This window comes from Sylvia atricapilla, chromosome 4 (assembly GCF_009819655.1).
Source record: "Sylvia atricapilla isolate bSylAtr1 chromosome 4, bSylAtr1.pri, whole genome shotgun sequence".
NCBI classification, from domain to species: domain Eukaryota; kingdom Metazoa; phylum Chordata; class Aves; order Passeriformes; family Sylviidae; genus Sylvia; species Sylvia atricapilla.
In genome coordinates, this window is record NC_089143.1 from 70465204 (window position 1) to 70482261 (window position 17058).

Below are 17058 nucleotides of genomic sequence, written 5' to 3' on the forward strand. Positions count from 1 at the left end.
TTGGAGCGGGCACCGGCACCGGGAATGGGACCGGGAGCGGGACGGAGGTGGCAGCTTTGTGGCGCCCTCGCGTGGCAGACGCGGGTATGGCAGCGCCGCGCCCTGCCCCCAGCGCAGTGTCGCCGTCTGGCGGCCGCGGCGCGGCAGCGCAGCCCCCGGCGGCAGCGGCCACCGCGCCCGCAAGGACATCGGCGACACCCGGACACCTTTCCGTCACCCCTTTATTCAAGCCGCTGCACGTTTTAGCCCTCGCCCGTGGAGCCAGTCGCTGCTGCCGTCCGGGACCCGCCCGCAGGTACCGGGAGCTCCTGCGGAGAGAGCGGAGCCCGTCGGGCTCGGCGCCCGCCCCGGCGCGGGGCTCCGGTCACACCGGCTCGGTCGCCCTCCCCGCTCCCCTGCACCTTCACGCGATTCCCGTTTCCCGCACATCTTCACTTCTGGAGGGCGAATCCTTGTTTAACGTTTCCATCTCTTCTGCCTTTCTCTTCCTACGCTGCCTCCGACAGTGGCTTGACAGGGAGGAAAAATAATCAGAAACGAACAAAATAAAAGAGGCAGAAGGGGACATGGCAGTGATGCTCCTCCCTCTCCCTTGGCTGCAGAAGATCCATATGGAATCACACCTGGTTTCCAGCCCCAAAGGGATGTCCCAGGCACCTAACAACACCTGCAGGACCATGTTCCACCAGCCTGAGGCGCCCAAATCCAACCCGCCTGGAGCCAGGGGAGCTGGGCAGGATTTGCTCCCTCTTTCTTTTCTCTTCCCTTCCCGCCCCGTTCCCTCACGTACTGACTGCAGAGGCAGATGCCGACGATGAGGATGATGAGCGTGACGATGGCGGCGATCAGGGAGATGATAACGATCTGGCCCTGGTCCCCTCGCAGGTAGAACAGATCCACCCTCTCGCAGCGAGCCCCGATGTAGCCTCGCTCACACCTGCCCCGCGGCACAGGGGAGGCACAGGGCGGTCCCAAAAGCTGCCGTGGTGCCCGTGCCCCCCTCAAGCTGCTCTCCCGGGGAGGACGAGCACGGCATCCCACCCCGTACCGCCGTGTCCCCACCGGGGTGACTTACACACAAGCCGGTGCCTGCTCGGCCACCAGGAAGCGGCACTTCCCTTTGACACAGTAGTGCTGGAACTCCTCCGGGCACCGGGAGAAGTGACTCTGCCGCCGCAGCTGCGTCCCGTTCCCTGGGGATGACAAGGACGAAAAATTTGCCCAGAGGGGTGGCGGTTTTGCCCCGAGGCAGCAGCACCCCCGAGCTGGTGCGTCCCCGGGTGTCCTGGGCTGCCCGGCCCAGGGGTGCCACAGCGCTACGCTGGAGAAAACACCCGCTCATCCGCCATCCTTCCGACGCCTCCGGCTCCCCTGAGCGCCCTCACAGCCCCCCCTTACCTGTGCATCCCTTGGCTGTGCCGCAGGTCAGGCCCTCCGTGCCGTGCCCGGCCGTGACATTGGTGTCGGCGCCCACGCAGCTGAAGAACGCCAAGGCTGGAAGGCAGCGGAGGCAGCTCAGAGGGGCAGCCCCGGCACACCTCGCCACGGCCACAGGCAGGGCGCTGGCAGCGGGCTCTGCAGCTGCGCCCACGGCCCCCCTTCGCTGGCAGCATCAGCTTTTCCCCAGCGCCGGGAGAAGGGGAAGCCGGTCCCCGCCTGCTGCCTCCACCCACCAACGCCCCGGCACGAGGGTCTGGGAGGCAGCGTGGTGGGTTTTGGACCACACAGGCCAGCCAGCTGCTCCTCTGCCCAGGGAGGATGCAGGGAGGGAATCCCGGCGAGATCCGGAATCATGGAATCACTGATTGGCTTGGGCTGGAAGGGACTGTAAAGCTCATCTTGCTCCTTGTTCCAATCCTGCTGCCACGGGCAGGGACACCTTCCGCTATCCCACGTTGCTCCGAGCCATGTCCAACTCGGCCTTGGACACTTCCAGGGATGGGGCAGCCACAGCTTCTCTGGGTAATCTGTGCCAGGGCCTGCCCACCCTCACAGGGAAGAATTCCTTCCCAACATCTAATTTAAACCTGCCCTCTGTCAGTGCGAAGCCGTTCCCCTTTGTCCCGTCACTCCGTGCCCTTGTGACGAGTGGCTCTGCAGTTCTCCTGGAGCCCCTTTAGGCACGGCAAGGCGCTCCGAGGTCTCCCCGAAGCCGCGCACAGCCCGGGCCGGGGAAGAGGCCACCACGCTCTCCGCGGCCACGGGGTGAAGCCGAGAGGTGGCGGAGGCGGCAGGTCAGAGCGGCGGTAACCGGATCGCTGGCATACCAGCACTGACTCAGCACGGCCCCGCTCCCCGCCCGGCCCTCCCCGGGGATTCACCCTCCGTGCTGGCACCCGGGCAGCGGGGACAGGTCCTGCCTGACGGGCCAGGGTGCTGGGTGACACCCGCGGAGGTGGCCCGCCGAGGCGGGGCTGTCGCCATCCCGAGCGGGTGCACTTTGAGGCTTCCCGGAGAGCGGAGAGTTTGCGCGGCCAGATCCTGGCAGCCTCGTCTCCTGTTTCCTCATCCGGCCCTTGGGCACCTTGGGAACAGCGGTGGAGCTGCCCAGCCGAGCCTCCGGAGTGTCCCCCATCCCACAGCAGGGGCATTCCCGGCACACACGTCCCTCCTGCCTATATATAGCCACCCCCGCGCTAACGACGTGCTGTGGGTGACAGAGCTCCGAGAGAGGCCGGCGGGGAGGAGAGGGAGCCCACCGCCCCACCCGGGCCAGCGGCAGGGCGGGAGCTGCCTGGCGGGAGCCAGGGATGAGCCACGGGGCGGCTGCCCCCGGGATCCAGCTGTGGGCGGCGTGGGACCGCGGCGGGACAGGGAGGGAGGCTGACTTCACTCCCGGTGACCGAGTTCACAGCTCAGCATGGAAAGATCCCCACCAAGCTGAGCTCCCCGCCCTTATTGCAACCAGCTGCGCGGTTCTGGCACCCTCCGGGCTGGCAGCCCCTTGGCAGGACCGCCCGGCTCCAGAGACAGGGGGGCTGTGCCCACCGCAGCCGGATCACGGCGCCCAGAGGCCGCAGGTGCAAACATCCTCATCTCTCTGATGCGCGGGGAGACTGGCTCCTCTATCTCGGGCTGTACCCTTTCGTGAGCAGCCAGAGATACCCCAGGAAAGTATCCCGCACGCTGGATTATTTTGCTGTTAACGCCCCCGTGCTCTCCCAGGAAAGCGCAAACTTGTAGGAGAGCAACCACCCAGGACATTGCCGTGGTCTGAGGGGACACACCGGTCCTAAAACAGGTCGGCTACCCTCGGTTTCCTCCTGCCAGCACAGGTTTGGCAGGTTTTGCCGATGTGCTGTCACCAGCCCTGCCAAAGGGCCAAATCCAAACTGCTCCCTGCGGAGCGAAAAGCTCCCCTGAAATCGCGGTGCAGGCACTCTCTGCCAGGGAGGGTGTCGGCTGTCCAGCCTATCTGTGGCGATTTCCTGGCAGCCATGAGCAGACACCTGTCTGCAGCTTCCTGTTTCCCAAAATCTTAGGAACTAACACGGGAATGCTCATGCATTCACTGAATAGGTACAATGGGTACGGGGCCCCCCCGCCCCCGGCATCCCACATTCCCGGCGCTGCCGAGGATGGCTGTGGGTACTCAGGCACCCACGAGCAGTGTCCCATCAACAGGCGGTAAAAGCATCCCAGTCGTGCTCCAGGATGCAGCCAGGACATCCTGCCCCCCATACTGGCCCCAAGCGTTTCAGGGATTCAGAGGCGAGAGGAGCACAGGATTGGAATTGTGGGGAGTTCCAGGATAGGACCTGGGGGCACAGGGGGAGCCCAGGCACAGGACTTGGAAACACCAGGCTGGGCATAGAGGAAGGGCTGGGATGGGATTGTCCTGGGGCACGAGGAGTCGCTGGGATGGGACTGGAGAAACACCAGGATGAACACTGTGATGGGACAGGAACATCAGGATGGGGTGTAAGAGGGAGCTGGAATACAAAGGTTCAGCAGAATGGGGCCGGGGGAGCAGCAGGATGGGATGGGGGAGCAGCACCAGGACAGGCAGGGGGAAGCACCAGGATGGGACCGGGAGGCAGGTGCAGGATCATCAGTCTGGGACCGGGAAGCAGCGGGACCAGAGAGAGGACGGTGCTGGGACAGGGGTGACACCGGACTGGGACAGTGGAGGTGACACCGCGCAGGGACGCGGAGCACCGTGCAGGGGGGGAAGCACGGGGCCGGGACAGGGAGGAACACCCTGCCAGCCCCTGGGTATCCCGGGACCGGGCAGGTGGCGGGGCAGGGGGACTCCGTGCTTACCAGAGGCGAGGGCCAGGCAGAGCAGCAGGGTACCGGGGCCGCCGCCCGGGGCCGGGGCCGCCGCCGCCTCCATGCGCGCCGCCGCCTGCCCGGTGCCCGGTGCCCGGCAGCTGCGGCGGGGCGGGACGGGGGCGGCCGCTCTGGCACCGCCGCCCTCCTCCTCCTCCTCCTCCTCCTCCTCCTCCTCCTCCTGCGCCTCCTCTTCCTCCAGCTGCGCGGCTCCCACCCCACCGGAGCCATCCCTTGGCGGTCTGGCGGTGCCCCCGCGGCGTGTCCCCTCCCGTGTGTCCCACCCACGCGTGTCCCACCTCGCACCCGCCACGTCTGGCCTCATCCTGCCTGCCGGGAGGCGTCAGTTCCCAGGATCCCGGGGGATTTGGGCAGCGGGAGGGATTCCCCATCCTGCCATCACGGGTTCCAAGCAGCGCTCCCTGGATCCCCTCTGCAGAGGGAGAGAGGGCGTGCGACCAAACCCAGCCTCGCCTCCCCAGAGCATTTATCCTTGGCCAGCTTGTTGTGAAAAGGTAGATTTATTCACAGCGAGCGGCTACAAAACCCTCTCAAGGGCCTTGGCAGGGAATGACGGCAGCTCCAAATTATTCTGCAAGGGGCTGTGCCTTCGCACAAGCCCTCTGCACGCTGGCCCTGGGCTGGATCTTTTGCCTCGAGGATGTTCCTGGTCCCCTGAGCGACATCTTGAGGAACAGAAGAGATCCACAGAGGGGTGAAGGTGTCCCCACAGATGCTGGCGTGTCCCCTGCTGCCACCTGGGGCTGCTCAGCAGGGATGCTTTGCCCTGGGCTGGCGCTGTCCCGGCTCTGAGCACAGCAGAAGAGGCTCTCCCGGCAAAGAGGGGCCGGGCAGGGAGGGGCGATGGAGCCGCTCCCGGCCCCGCGCCGCTCCAGGCGCGAATTGAGGTGGAAATGAAAGACTGGAAAGAACGGGTGACCTCAAACCGCAAGCTGGCAGCTATTAATGCAAGTGCTGGCAGCCACCCAACCATGCCATTTGGCCGCTGGCCAGGGGGTGAGCAAGCTCCCTTAGCCCTGGCCAGCCAAAAATTCCTGCTGCAAGCTCCGACACACCGGTACCGCCGGCCCCTCGGCTCACGGCCACTCCGGCTCCCTGCCAGCAGCGCCCCCAACACAGGCAAAGTGTGAAAAACCACAGGAATGGTGCAGAAGCTCTGCTGGGGGCTTGGACAAGACCGGCAAAACCGGCAGCTGGCAGCCGGACGTGGCACAGGGCCACCCGAGAGGAGCTGCCTTCATCCCGGTGGGGTGGGCAAAGGCAGGGAGCGGGCAAAAAAAATTCTTCATGCCCACCAAAAGAAGCTTCCCTCCAGCATCCTTCATCTCTGGATAAAACTGCTGGGGGAAAGCATTTTAAAGAGATTTTAAAACAGCTGGAGCCTCAGGGTAGATGTCACCAGAGGGAATGGTTTCCCATCTCCAGCAGCAAACGGGAAAGTGCTGGCAAAAGTTATCCCCAAAAAAGGATCTCTCCCTGGCCACGTCCCCTGCTCTACGGAGACCTCCCGTGCCGGGAGGACCAGACGGAGGTGACCAGCAGGTGGCAGCTGGAGCCCAAGGCTGGTGGCCTTCAGGGGTGTTGGGGCTCCCCAGGGCCCAGCCCTCGGCACCCCAAAAGGCGGCGTTTGCACCCAAAGCCACGGCGAGGGACAGCGGCTGTGCCCTGCCCCTCTCCTCCCCTAGAAAAACTCCTGCCCGCAGAAGCACGCGGCACCATCACCAGCAACAACAAGGACAAGCGAGGGGGATTATCACGCTGTTCCCACAGCACCAAGCTCCTGCAGCAACAACAGCGTTGTTTTCCCTCCTCCCAGGCAGAGGAAAGGTTTCAAGGAGAGCCGAGGTGCTGATATCGCCCGTCTGCCTCAGGAATGCCGGCTGACTTGGATTTTGTGTCCTGCTGTTTTAGGCCCAGAGCCAGGATCCATCCTGAGAAAATGCCACACAATACGACAGAACAGAGGGCTGAGTAACCCCAGTTAAAGATAGCTCAGCCACAGCCTGGGCTCCGTAGATCCTTTTCCATAGTGAGTGTGCAAAAGCCCGGAGGGGATGAGTTCAGCCTGAAAATATTTCACCCACAGCACAGCTCCTTCCAGAAGGAAAGAGGTAACAAAATGGTCCTTGTACCTCCTGCTGTGCCACAGGTGTCTCCTGGCTGGGTCCTTTGGGCACCGGGAGCTGCATTTTGGGAGATGTTTGTGCCGTGGAAAGGCAGGGTCCTGACTGCCCTTGTTTCGTGTACCAGGGTTGCCCCCACCACAGGCACCAGATCCTCTCTACGCAGCAGGGAAGGGGATCCCCAGGGAGGTCCAAAATCGTGGAATCACAGAACAGTTTTTATTGGAGGGGACCTTCCAAAAGCTCTTCTTGTTCCAAGTCTGCTGCCATGTGCAGGGACACTTCCCGCTATCCCAAGTCACTCCAAGCCTTGTCCAACCTGTCCTTGGACACTTCTGGGGATGGGGCAGGCACAGCTTCTCTGGGCAGCCTGTGCCAGGCCATCACCATTACATTCAGGCGGGAGCTGAGGATGAAGAGGGACGAGTGGCAGTGACACAGAGCACCCCAAGTGGGTGTCACCGGCTGGTACAGGAGCACCCCATGCCTGATCCTCAGCGTGTGACGCCCGCTGGCAGTGTGTGGCGCTCAGCATCCAGTCCCTGTGCCTCATCCCAGGTCCCACCATCCCGTCCCGGTGCCGGCACCCAGCACGGTTTGCCCGGTGCCCTTGGGGAGCCCGTGCCCGGGGCCGGCAGGTGCCGCTGTGGGCCGGGCTCGGCCGGGGGGCGGTGGCGGGGCCGGGCGGTGGCGGGGCCGGGCTGTCCGTCCCTCCCGCCGCGGCTGCCAGCGCCGCCGGCACCATGGGCTGCTGCTGCCGCCTCCTCTTCCTCGCCCTCCTCCTCCTCCCGGCAGGTAAGCGCCCGCCGCCGCCCGGGATGGGCAGGGGGGACACGGCGGGGACACGGCGGGGACACGGCGGGGTCGGGCTGGGAGCGATGCGGTGGCCGGGGGAAGGAGGAGCCCCGCGTTCGGCGGGGACAGCCCGGCTCCTTCCCGGAGAAGGGCTCCGCAGAGCAAGGCGCCGCCGCGGGTGCCGTTCACACCCCCCGGGAGGACGGTCACGGCCAATGACACCGGCGGGGTCGGGCAAGAGGGGGTTCGCCCTTCTTTTCCTCACCCCTTGCCCCTCAGAGGCGTTCCCAGCAGAGTCCCGGGCTGCCTTGAAGGAGGACAACTCGATGGGACCACCAGAGTCTCCTCACGGCCACCCTGCTGGGCTAGACTCAGCCCCAGCCCCGCATCCCCCTTCCCTTCGCGGTCACCGCTTCGGAGGGGCTTTTCTGGCTCTGCCTTGAGCGAAGGCTCCCCAACCCCTGGCGCTTCCCCCCCGAGCTCCAGGGATCTCCCCCCGGCGGCACCAGCCTCCCCATCCCACAGAAACATCCCATGTGCCATCATCTTCCCGCAGGGGACAGCCAGGGCACACGGCGCTGTCGGCGGCTGATGCGACAGCGAGCGCGGGTCACCCCTGCACCGCCCGGGCCGGGCTTTTAATAAACACGAGGAGCTGCTCGCTCAGAAACGTGGAAAAACACGCTTGCATAACCAGGGACGCGCGCGGGGAGAAATGCATGGGCTGAGCTGTGGCTGTCACCTCGCTGCCGGCAGCACGTCCCCGGGACAGTGGCTGCGGGACCCCCAGCCCTCACCCTGGGCCACGCCAGCAGGTGGGGGATTTCCCTGCGTAAGTGACCCCAGCGGTGCCAGGGGAGGAAGGGCTGGATGGATAATTCTCCCAGTAAAGGGGGAACTTGCCCGTCTGTGCTTCCCAAGCAAATACGTTTAGGAGAGATGGGGATGAGCATTTTGCTCCACGGGGATGCTGGGGATGCTCTTTCTCCTCCTTCACGGGCCCCTGCTCGGTCCAAATTTGCCCCTAAAGCAGCCAGTCTCTGCTGGGAGTCAACCTTTGGGGTTGAGAGGCGGGTTTTTCCCAGCGCCCCGGCCAAACCCAAAGCTGTTCCCACGACGATCCCTCTCTAAAGCGCCAACGCCAGCCAGGCTTGGCAGAGGAAACAGAAAAGATTTCCCTGGACTGTGGTCCCACGGCTCTCAGGCTGCTCCCAAACAGCCCTAGAGCATCTTTCAGATGCTTTCTACAACATTTTTGTCTCCATTGAAATAATTCTTAAACAAAAACCAAAACAAAACAGAAAGAAAGGAGTGTATTTCTCTCTATATATATAGATAGATAGATATCTCACTTGAGGGGAAACACAAAGCACAATTTAAATATGCTTCAAGCTCCTTCTCCTGGACTAAATGACAGCGAGGATGTCACTGGCCAGGAGTAAAAAAATAAGTCTGGGCTTTGCCTGGCCACGTAATGAAACAACAGTGTCTCGCACAAGGAAGTTTTTATCCTGTTATTACTCCTTACTCTGGATGTAAATTGAAACCTGCTTTGCTCTCCTGATGTTGGTGCCCAGCCCCGAGCCCGCTCTCCCCTTCAGCAATTCCCCCTGTGCCCCAGCTGAGACATTTTTAAGTACCTTTTAGAAGCAGCTCTTGGATTTTAAGGTTTTGAATGCTTCTTCCTGGAGCCTCTGGGGTGGAAGAGCTGCTTTTTGGGCTCTCAGAGCCTCATGGGCTGTTTTAAGCTGCCAATTGAGGAGGCAAATCTTTAGGCCCTCTGCTCTCCCACAAGCTGAAGGACAGGGGAGTTGGGTAATTATCCTCTCTCCCAGCCCAAATGAGCAATCGGCCTCTAATATCAGGGGATGCTCCAAAATTCCTCTGCCGAACCCAGCTGCTTCTCCCCCTGGGAGGGGCTGGAATGGGGCTGATGCATGCTGGAAGCTGCACCTAGAAGCACTAATTAGCTGCCAGCCAGGGAAATTACAGAACTGGGGAGTTGTCACCTGGGCAGAGCTGCTTCTTGCAAAACTCCTGTCTGGCTCCATGGCTCCAGTGCCATGTCCAAGATATGTGCCTGGGGAAAAGCCTTGTGACGTGTCCCAGGCAGGCAGGTCTACCTGCCAGCTCCCAGAGCAGGGAGACAATGAAGAGCATCCCCTCTCACGGGATCCCTTATTCCCCTTCCCCGGGGAAATAACTACAGCAGAACACCTGTTTGCGTGTTTCAAGAATATAACTTGAAATACTTCATGTATTTTTTTTTTTTAATTTAAACAGGCAAAACATCATTTTAGAAAGAGCTGGTGCTGTCAGCTACTGCTTTCCACCCCAGGTCCTCATCAGATACCTCTGGCTGTACAGGCTGACCACTAGCCAGAGGGTGTTTTCTCACCCTCAGGAGGAAAAAAAAACACCTAAAAATTCCTCTTCACCTTCTTTTCTGCTACAGTTTCATTGCAGCATCAGGATCAAGGGCTTCATGAGCTGAATAATTAAGCAACATTTAGATTTGGGGGGGGGGGGGAACGCCTCCTTTTCTTTGGGTAGAGTGTGAGCTTGTTGTGCCACCAAAAGTCCCTGTCTCTGGGTTTGGATCATGAGGCAGGTGGTGCCTGGGAAGACCTTGGACACCCACCCCAGGCAAGGAAGGAGGCACCGTGCAGGATGCAGGGAACCATGTGAAGGTTAAAAGCTATTTTCAGCTGGGAAGACCGAGGACTGCAGGGTGGTGGAGCTTTCCTCCTGCTTCCTCAAGGGAATCTGCCTCCAAAGATATTCCTCAGGGTCTGGAGAGAGGGCAAGAGTGACCCGGGCCTCCACATCAGCTCCTTCCTCCCACAAAGCAGCCTGGGGAAGAGCAGATGCTGCTCCCCAGCCAGGGAGGACCTCGCTTCCAATCTCTCTTTGCCAGATTCCCAAGCTCCCCCCCCCTCCCCCTTTTATTTCTCCACGTGGATTTTGCTCTTCCCTTTTGTGAGGGGCAGGCTGTGCAGCTCTGAGAGGAGCTGGTATATCCAGGGAGGTGGATACCCCTGGGCTGGCTCAGCAGCAGCCCCATCCTCGGGGAGGGACACCCCTGGGGCCATCCTGGCCAGCTGCAGGGTTGGGACAGAGGCTCGGGGTGGCGAGGGACCCACAGGCACAGCACACAGATTTCTATTGTGCAGCTGCTTCCCTGAGCTGCAGAAAAAGCTTTAGAGCAATTAGACCCAAACCACTTAACGACCCTGCAGCAGAATAAAACGAATCATGCAGGAAGCCAGCTCGGCCTGCCAGTAAATCAGAGCAACTGCAGATTTATTGGATCTGATGGCCTTGGCTCCTTTGCACGGGCAGGGAATAGCTTTGCCTTTTACCTGTTGGTGTTTCTGGCCTCTGGTTTTTTCCCTTGGTTTCTTCCTTCTCTCAGAACTGGTTTCGTATCATTGCCAGCAGATCCTGGCACTGAAAAGAGGGGATAGAGCAGGAAAGAGTGAAGCAGCACATCAGCCAGGGATGCTGTTGCTAGCATGGGGGGTCACCAGCATTCACATGCCGTTCTGGAGCTTTGCTGCACACCCCAAGCTAGAGATACCCTCAGGAGTCACCACTTCCCATCACTAATCCAGCTGGCTGTTCCCTCTGATGGCATGAAAAACTTGGTGCGTGTGAGACACAGCTTAGAGCCTGCAGAACTCCTCCCAGACCTCCCCATCATCCATATTTCTTAGGGATAACGAGGCAAGAGTCCACACCAGTGCCCCAGAAGAAGAAAGACACAAGTTAAAGGCCCAAACCAACCACTACATCCTCTGTGTTCCTTCCCCCTGTCGGTTCAGGGCTCAGTCACAACCCTGTGCACTGCAGATGGGGCCTCCGGGCCAGCGAGAAGTGAACATCCCCACATCCCAAACTGCATGGTGACAGGGAAGGTGAGGTAGTGCAGGGCTGAACAGCTGGAAAAACTCGTCGAACCCAAAGCAAAAAACCAGTTTGGCTTAGTGCTCACTACTTTAGGGAGAGCTTTTGCCATCCACAGCCAGATGCTGCTGGTTTTATAGCAAAGAAATACAATGAAAATTATACCTGAGCTTTAACGAGGGGGAGGGGAACTACCAAAAACCAGCACAAGTTATGGGAATCCCCAGCCACAGGAACCAAAGCTGAGCCAATGAGGTCATGAGCAGGAAATCCTTTTTTATATTTAAATATAGATTATTTTACCACTCTGCATCATTTAGCCTGGTTATAAACCAAGGCACAATCAGGGGACTCAGAGCTGTTCTGTCACCAGCATTTGGTGAGGAGCAGCTTAACACAGGACTGGCAAAAGGTCTTTTTTTGCTCACTCTTGTGATTAAAGACTGAGGTGTCTACGGAGTTTTGCCTTGAAGAGTAGCAATGCCTATGTATGGTCTTGGTTACTTGTGGTTTTGGGGTGTTTGCCCCCAAACCAGCTGCTAAACTGTGGGAGAAAGTGGCACCCAAGCTGACTGCACGAGCACACCATGACGAGTGCATCCAGCAGCTCTCCTTGTTGTCCTCCTGATGTTGTATTTCTTGTTCAGAGCAGGTGGCGAGATTCCTTGTGTAAGTTCAGTCAGGGTCTGCTGCTGGCAGGCAGAACAAATAATACCCCTGGTACGGAAACTTTCATTATCCCTTTGGCCTTGGCTGCTGAAGGAGCATCCCTGGCTGCAGCTGGGGCTTGGGTGCTTCAGTTAATTTGGGCTGAGAGCAGGCGTGTGGGTGAGGTCATGTGGCTCTCCTGTGGCTGTGTCAGAGGCGATGAGCTCTGAAGTGAAGCTTGTTAAAAGCTCCATCTCTGCCTTATCAGTGGCTGTTTGTTTGCTGTGGCGTGGCTGCTCCCATCTGATGTCGTTCACTTGGGCTAGAGATGTTCTCTGGTGGCTTTTATGCTGCCTTTCAGCTGGCAGAGCAATTTAGGATTTGCTGCAATGGTTTTTGGAGTGCCTGGGAAATGCATCCTGTAGAGGCTGCCAGCCCAGGTCAAGCAGCTCTTCCCCAAGTGGAGCATGAGCATTGCTCAGCTCCTGTAGGGCAGGACCTGCCCCTCTGTGTGGCTTGCAGGAGCCAGGAGAGCAGCATGGCAGTAGGAGAGAGAGAATATATCGGGCTCGTTCCTCAGGTTGGCATGTGATTAGGGTTAATATTCCCCAAGAGCAGGATATTTGAATGACACGGCTTTGGGTTCTGCTTGCCTTGGCTGTTTTCTGTATTCCTGGTGACAAAAATCTAGGAAAAGGACTTTCCAAAGCTCCTGTGGGGCTCTGGAGTGTGCCGCTACTGCTTTCCTGGGTGGTTACCTCATCCTGGCAGTCCCCTGCCTCGCTCTGTGCTGGATTCCAGCGGGGTGGTCAACTGCCTTAAGGGAATTAGATGAGCAAATTCCTCAGGGCTGAGCTATGCTCGGCATCCTCTGCGAGCTAACATCGCTCAGTCCCTCTGACAGCCCATGGTCGAGGTGTTTTTAGCCTTTCAAGTCATGTGGTCCCGAGTGAAGTGTTGTAGCTGTCTGTTTCATCCCTTGTTCCAGGGCACTGCTCTGCTTCCCGCTCCCAGCAGCAGCTCCTGCAGACCAGGAGTTGGGGAAACTAAGAAAAGCTCTCCCTTGGCTTTTGTTTTCCTTTTGATTTTTCCCTTTCATGATGCATTGGTAAGAGGACTTGCAGGCAAACTGGACGTCACCCGTCTGTGGGACAAGTTGCCCACGGGCTGGGTGCAGTGATGTGGATGTGGACATGTGGAGTACCAGCCAAGGGGGCCCTCAGCCCGTGTCCCTTAATCCTAACTCCATTCAGAAGCAGCCTGCATTGCCTCTAGGAGGGTGGCTGGGGTTTCCTGGGGTTATCTCCTCTGGGTGAGACCCCAAGGACGGTGGCTGGGTCATCACCTCTGGAGCTGATGGCTTGGAGGAGGAAGGGAAAGCACCAGCCCAGGCAGGGATTACTCACAGGGAGAGGCAGGGAAGACCAGGGCTGAGCTGAGCAGTGCCTTCGGTCGTGCTCGCTCTCCAGGGAAGAGTCCCTGTGACCTGTGACCTCCTTGGCTGGGAGCGCTCAGCCAGCAGCCAGAGATTGTCCCTGCCTCCAGTTCTGGCTCAGACTCCCAATTTATACCCCTTAGATATTATCGGAAAGTTCCTGACTCATGCAGGCTAGCAGCACTGCCAGCTTCCCGAGCTCCTGACTGGTTTGCCTCCAAAGTTCAGGCAGATCATGGGAACTCTGCTGAGCCCAAGCATTTTGGGACATCAGGGGGGCTTTGCACAGAGGTGGAAAGCTGCCTGTGTCCCTGAGAGGCTGGGAGCATCTACATTTACAGAGGTGACAAACTTCTGAGGTGCTCCCAGCCCTGCTGGGAGGATCCTGCTGTGCTTGATGGGCTTGTTGGGCTGCAGAGGCTGACTGGTACCTGCTGGAGAAATTGGAAAGGTCCAGGTGTGTTGGGGCAAGGGTTAGTGAAACAGGGATGGATTCGGAACCGTGGTGGGAAGGATCCTTGGTCCAGGCCTCCCTGCTGCTGTGGAGGCCAGATGGGGTTTATTCAGCAACCAGATTCCAGCTTGTCATTCCTCCCCTCCACTCTGTCCTACAGTTTGTGTCCTCAGCCTGAGGAGGGTGAAAGCTCAGAGGCCTCTCCAAATGCTTGTTCTCAGGGGAGAGGAGCAGCCGTGGCCTCAGTCCCACCTCCAAGACCCTTTTGCTTGGGAAATGGGGTCCTTCACGTGGGTATCCGTAGAACCAAAAAAAGACATTTTGGCTGCATTAATGAGTCCCTGCTCACCAGTGCCAGATCCCATTGTTTCTACACACAGGCACTGAGTGTTTCTTGTCCTCCCCACTCAGGATTAGTTCATTGCAGCTGGAGTGCGTTCCTGCTCTCCCCAGTGCTGGGCTTGGGATGCTCTGGGGGTGTAAATAAGTGAACATATGGAATGAAAATGCCTCCTGATGTCATGTAGTGTTGGCACACTCATCCCAACCACACTGAGGAGGCCAGTGCTGGACCAGTGCTGAGTTCAGCCCTGGAAAGGGGGGGAAAGCCCCAGAAGTCAGCTGGTGGGGATAGAGGGAGAAATGACTCATCTTCATGCTAAGAAATTGAGACGAATGAATGCACAAGGAAATGGGGGGAGAGGAGAAAGAGGCGTCTTGTGTTATCATTCCCAGCTGCACAGTGGCTGCTGTGAGGAGAAGCTTCTTCCCCTGCTGCTGGGAGGAGATGCTGGGAAGATGGAGGGGGTGATTGGGGATGGGGTTGACTTATGCCAGGACAGTTGGTCTGGTTTAAACCTCACCTCTAAGCACACAGCTACTTCCCCTCTCTTTATTTTAGATGGCTCTCACGACTTAAAAACCCAAACTTCTTTCCAGCTTAATTCCCAAGCCCTTCAGCGCTCTCCCTCCCAAACACCAGCTTGCCCCGAGGATTGCCCGGTCGCTAACATCTCTTTGTCTCACTCCTAGGACTGGGCGATGACTCCCCAGAATCAGCCGTCATCCCCATCCGGCCCCCCTTCCTCTGGGAAGGTGTCCCGGTGAAACCAGACCCTGCGGACGCGGATGTCCCCACGCCAGCCCCGGGCCAGCCCTCGCTGTCCTCGTCCACGGCACCTGCGGGAGACGGGACGTCCTCCAGGCCCCAGGAGGGGGATGGCCACAACGCTACCGCCCCTGCTCCTGTCACCGAGAGCTCCACAGCCACACCTGAGGGTCCCTCCGTGGCCTCCGGCCACAGCTCGGTGCCACCCACCTCGGAGACAGCCCCGGCTCTCCGGACAGCGCACACCGCCGGCCCGGCGAGAAGCACGACGGATTTGGGGGCAGCTCCCAGCCCCACAGACACAGCTGCGCCGTCACCTCCCTCTTCCCTTCCCGCTGGCGTCCCCTCCTCACCTCCCGGGGTGGCCTTGTCCCCGACACCTGTCCTTGCCAGCCCTGCCGCTACCCAGCCACCGCTGCTGCCCAAGGATGTCCCTTCCCTGGGGACACTGGCCATGGCATCGAGCCTGGCCGTGGAGCCAACTTTCCCCCCAGTGACTGTGATGAGCCCCACGGAAGGTGAGGTCACAGCCTCGGAGAAAACCACCGGCGTCACCATGGAGGAGGTTCCGCACGCGCTGAGCGCAGGTGAGCCCCGCTGCTCCTGTGTGCGCACAGAGGTAGAGCAGGGTCAGCCTCGGGGTGCTCGGACAGGAGGGGCAGAGCCCCAAACTGGAAGGGAAGAGATGGTCTGCTTCCTGAGAGCATCATTCTGCAGAATTCCTGGAGGAGCCTGTGTCATCTGATCCACTGGCAGAGACCGAGACTGGTAGATAACAAATCTCGGTTGCCTGGAGATGTGAATAAAATCCTCAGTTCTAAATTTGACTTGAAACACTTAAGGATGAGAGGAAATAAACGGCTGGGTGGTGGGTGCAGCCTGAGTCAGGATGATGTAGGTTTTAGTTTTCCCTCCTGGAGACCTCAGGAAGCTGACATGAGCTTCTCCCTATCCCCTTGTGCAAACACAGCTAGCTTAAAAGTGCTCCATATGGCTGGAGAACGGGAGATCTGGAGCATTTTCTAGCCTTGGCCCAGCACTAAATGCTGCCTAGACCTGGGAGGAGCATTAAAGAGTGAGTCCAGAGTGCCCAAGCAAAGCCCAGCAGTGTTTCATCCTACACATACCTGCTCTGCATTTATGGGAAGGGGATCATGGCAACAATAGAGGGGGCCCAGCATCCTCTTTGGGAAGCAGTGAGGCAATATTCCCCCCGTTAGAGACTAGTGTGGGTGAACTGGGAGCAGCTGGGATGTGGGATGTGTGCCACGGAGCTGGGCTGAGCCCTGCCCTTTCTGATGTTCCATCCACAGGGAGCATTGTGGCCATAACCGTGACGGTCATCGTGGTGGTGGTGCTGGTGTTCGGGACAGCCGCGTACCTCAAGATCAGGTAAGGCTGCTTTTGGGGCACTTGTCTCACTCCTAGGACCAGGCCCCCTCCCTGACGCTCCCTGCAGGCCCCTCTCACCACCGCAAGGACGATGCAAAGTCCCAGGAAGACGCTGTCCCCAAGAGTGGCAGGTCAATGTGCAGCCTCCGGTGCCAGCACGGCTCTGTTTTTTACCACTCCCGTGCTGGAAAGCAGAGCTTCCATCTCTCCTTTTACAATTGCCTTACTCAAATGCCAGAGATGCTGCTCAGCATAGTCATAACCAGTAATTATCCCTTGGGAAATCTGCTGCTGTGGGTCTCGCTGTCACTGGGACAATAAACAGCAGCAGAGCCCAGCGCTGAGCATCCCTAATGAGGTTTTGCTGACAGCTGAGATGAGCAAAGGTCTTGTTTTAATTCCCTGCCCTGTCCAGGCTCATTCATGGGGGGCAAAATTCAGCCTGGGCTCCTCCTCACTTCTGGTCCTTCCTCTTAAAATATGCCAAAGCTTGACCTAGGGAGCCCTTGCATTACTATTTCTTCATCCCATGGCAAAATAACTAATAAATCCTCAAAGTAACCGGTTTGCTTCCCCTGGCAGGCACTCCTCCTATGGAAGGCTTTTGGACGACCACGACTACGGCTCCTGGGGCAACTACAACAACCCTCTCTATGATGATTCCTAGCAGGGATGAAGAGAAAAAAATCCCAAAAACCCTTAATTTATAAGCGCTTCTGCAGCAGAGCACCCACTGTTGAGGAGATGCCGGGCACGGAGCCCCTGCCTCAGGCAGGATTACCACGGGTCTGGTGGATGGCAGGAACTGGAGGGCGGGTGTGCAGTGCTGACAATAAACCTGAATTTTGGCCTTTGAGCGAGAAACCAGGTCCTGGGGCAGGTCAGCCACTTGTTGTAGACAAGA

At 59.0% G+C, this 17058-nt stretch overlaps 2 protein-coding genes across 2 annotated transcripts; one reads left to right on the forward strand and one right to left on the reverse strand.

Moving 5' to 3' along the window:
* Positions 1-203: 203 nt before the first annotated feature.
* Positions 204-4380, reverse strand: BTC (betacellulin). Its single transcript, XM_066316864.1, has 6 exons — positions 4264-4380; positions 1399-1494; positions 1076-1193; positions 791-937; positions 402-509; positions 204-308 (listed from the first exon to the last, which is right to left on the reverse strand). The coding sequence occupies exons 1-5, from the start codon at positions 4334-4336 to the stop codon at positions 404-406; spliced, it is 540 nt and encodes a 179-aa protein (XP_066172961.1). The 5' UTR covers positions 4337-4380; the 3' UTR covers positions 204-308; positions 402-403.
* Positions 4381-7120: 2740 nt separating this feature from the next.
* On the forward strand, positions 7121-16853 carry PARM1 (prostate androgen-regulated mucin-like protein 1). The gene is made up of 4 exons (XM_066318345.1): positions 7121-7211; positions 14687-15349; positions 16076-16154; positions 16737-16853. Exons 1-4 carry the CDS (start codon positions 7160-7162, stop codon positions 16819-16821), a joined length of 879 nt encoding a protein of 292 aa, XP_066174442.1. The 5' UTR covers positions 7121-7159; the 3' UTR covers positions 16822-16853.
* The last annotated feature ends 205 nt before the right edge of the window (positions 16854-17058 follow it).

Excerpts from the sequence above, each read along its gene's own strand:
- BTC (XM_066316864.1), bottom strand. The coding sequence starts at position 4,336 with ATGGAGGCGGCGGCGGCCCCGGCCCCGGGCGGCGGCCCCGGTACCCTG. Across the intron at positions 1,194-1,398 it reads CACAGCCAAGGGATGCACAG|GGAACGGGACGCAGCTGCGG; the intron begins GTAAGGGGGGGC and ends TGTCATCCCCAG. Across the intron at positions 510-790 it reads GGCATCTGCCTCTGCAGTCA|CCACTGTCGGAGGCAGCGTA; the intron begins GTACGTGAGGGA and ends CTCCCTGTCAAG.
- PARM1 (XM_066318345.1), top strand. The coding sequence starts at position 7,160 with ATGGGCTGCTGCTGCCGCCTCCTCTTCCTCGCCCTCCTCCTCCTCCCG. Across the intron at positions 7,212-14,686 it reads CCTCCTCCTCCTCCCGGCAG|GACTGGGCGATGACTCCCCA; the intron begins GTAAGCGCCCGC and ends TCTCACTCCTAG. Across the intron at positions 16,155-16,736 it reads GCCGCGTACCTCAAGATCAG|GCACTCCTCCTATGGAAGGC; the intron begins GTAAGGCTGCTT and ends TTCCCCTGGCAG.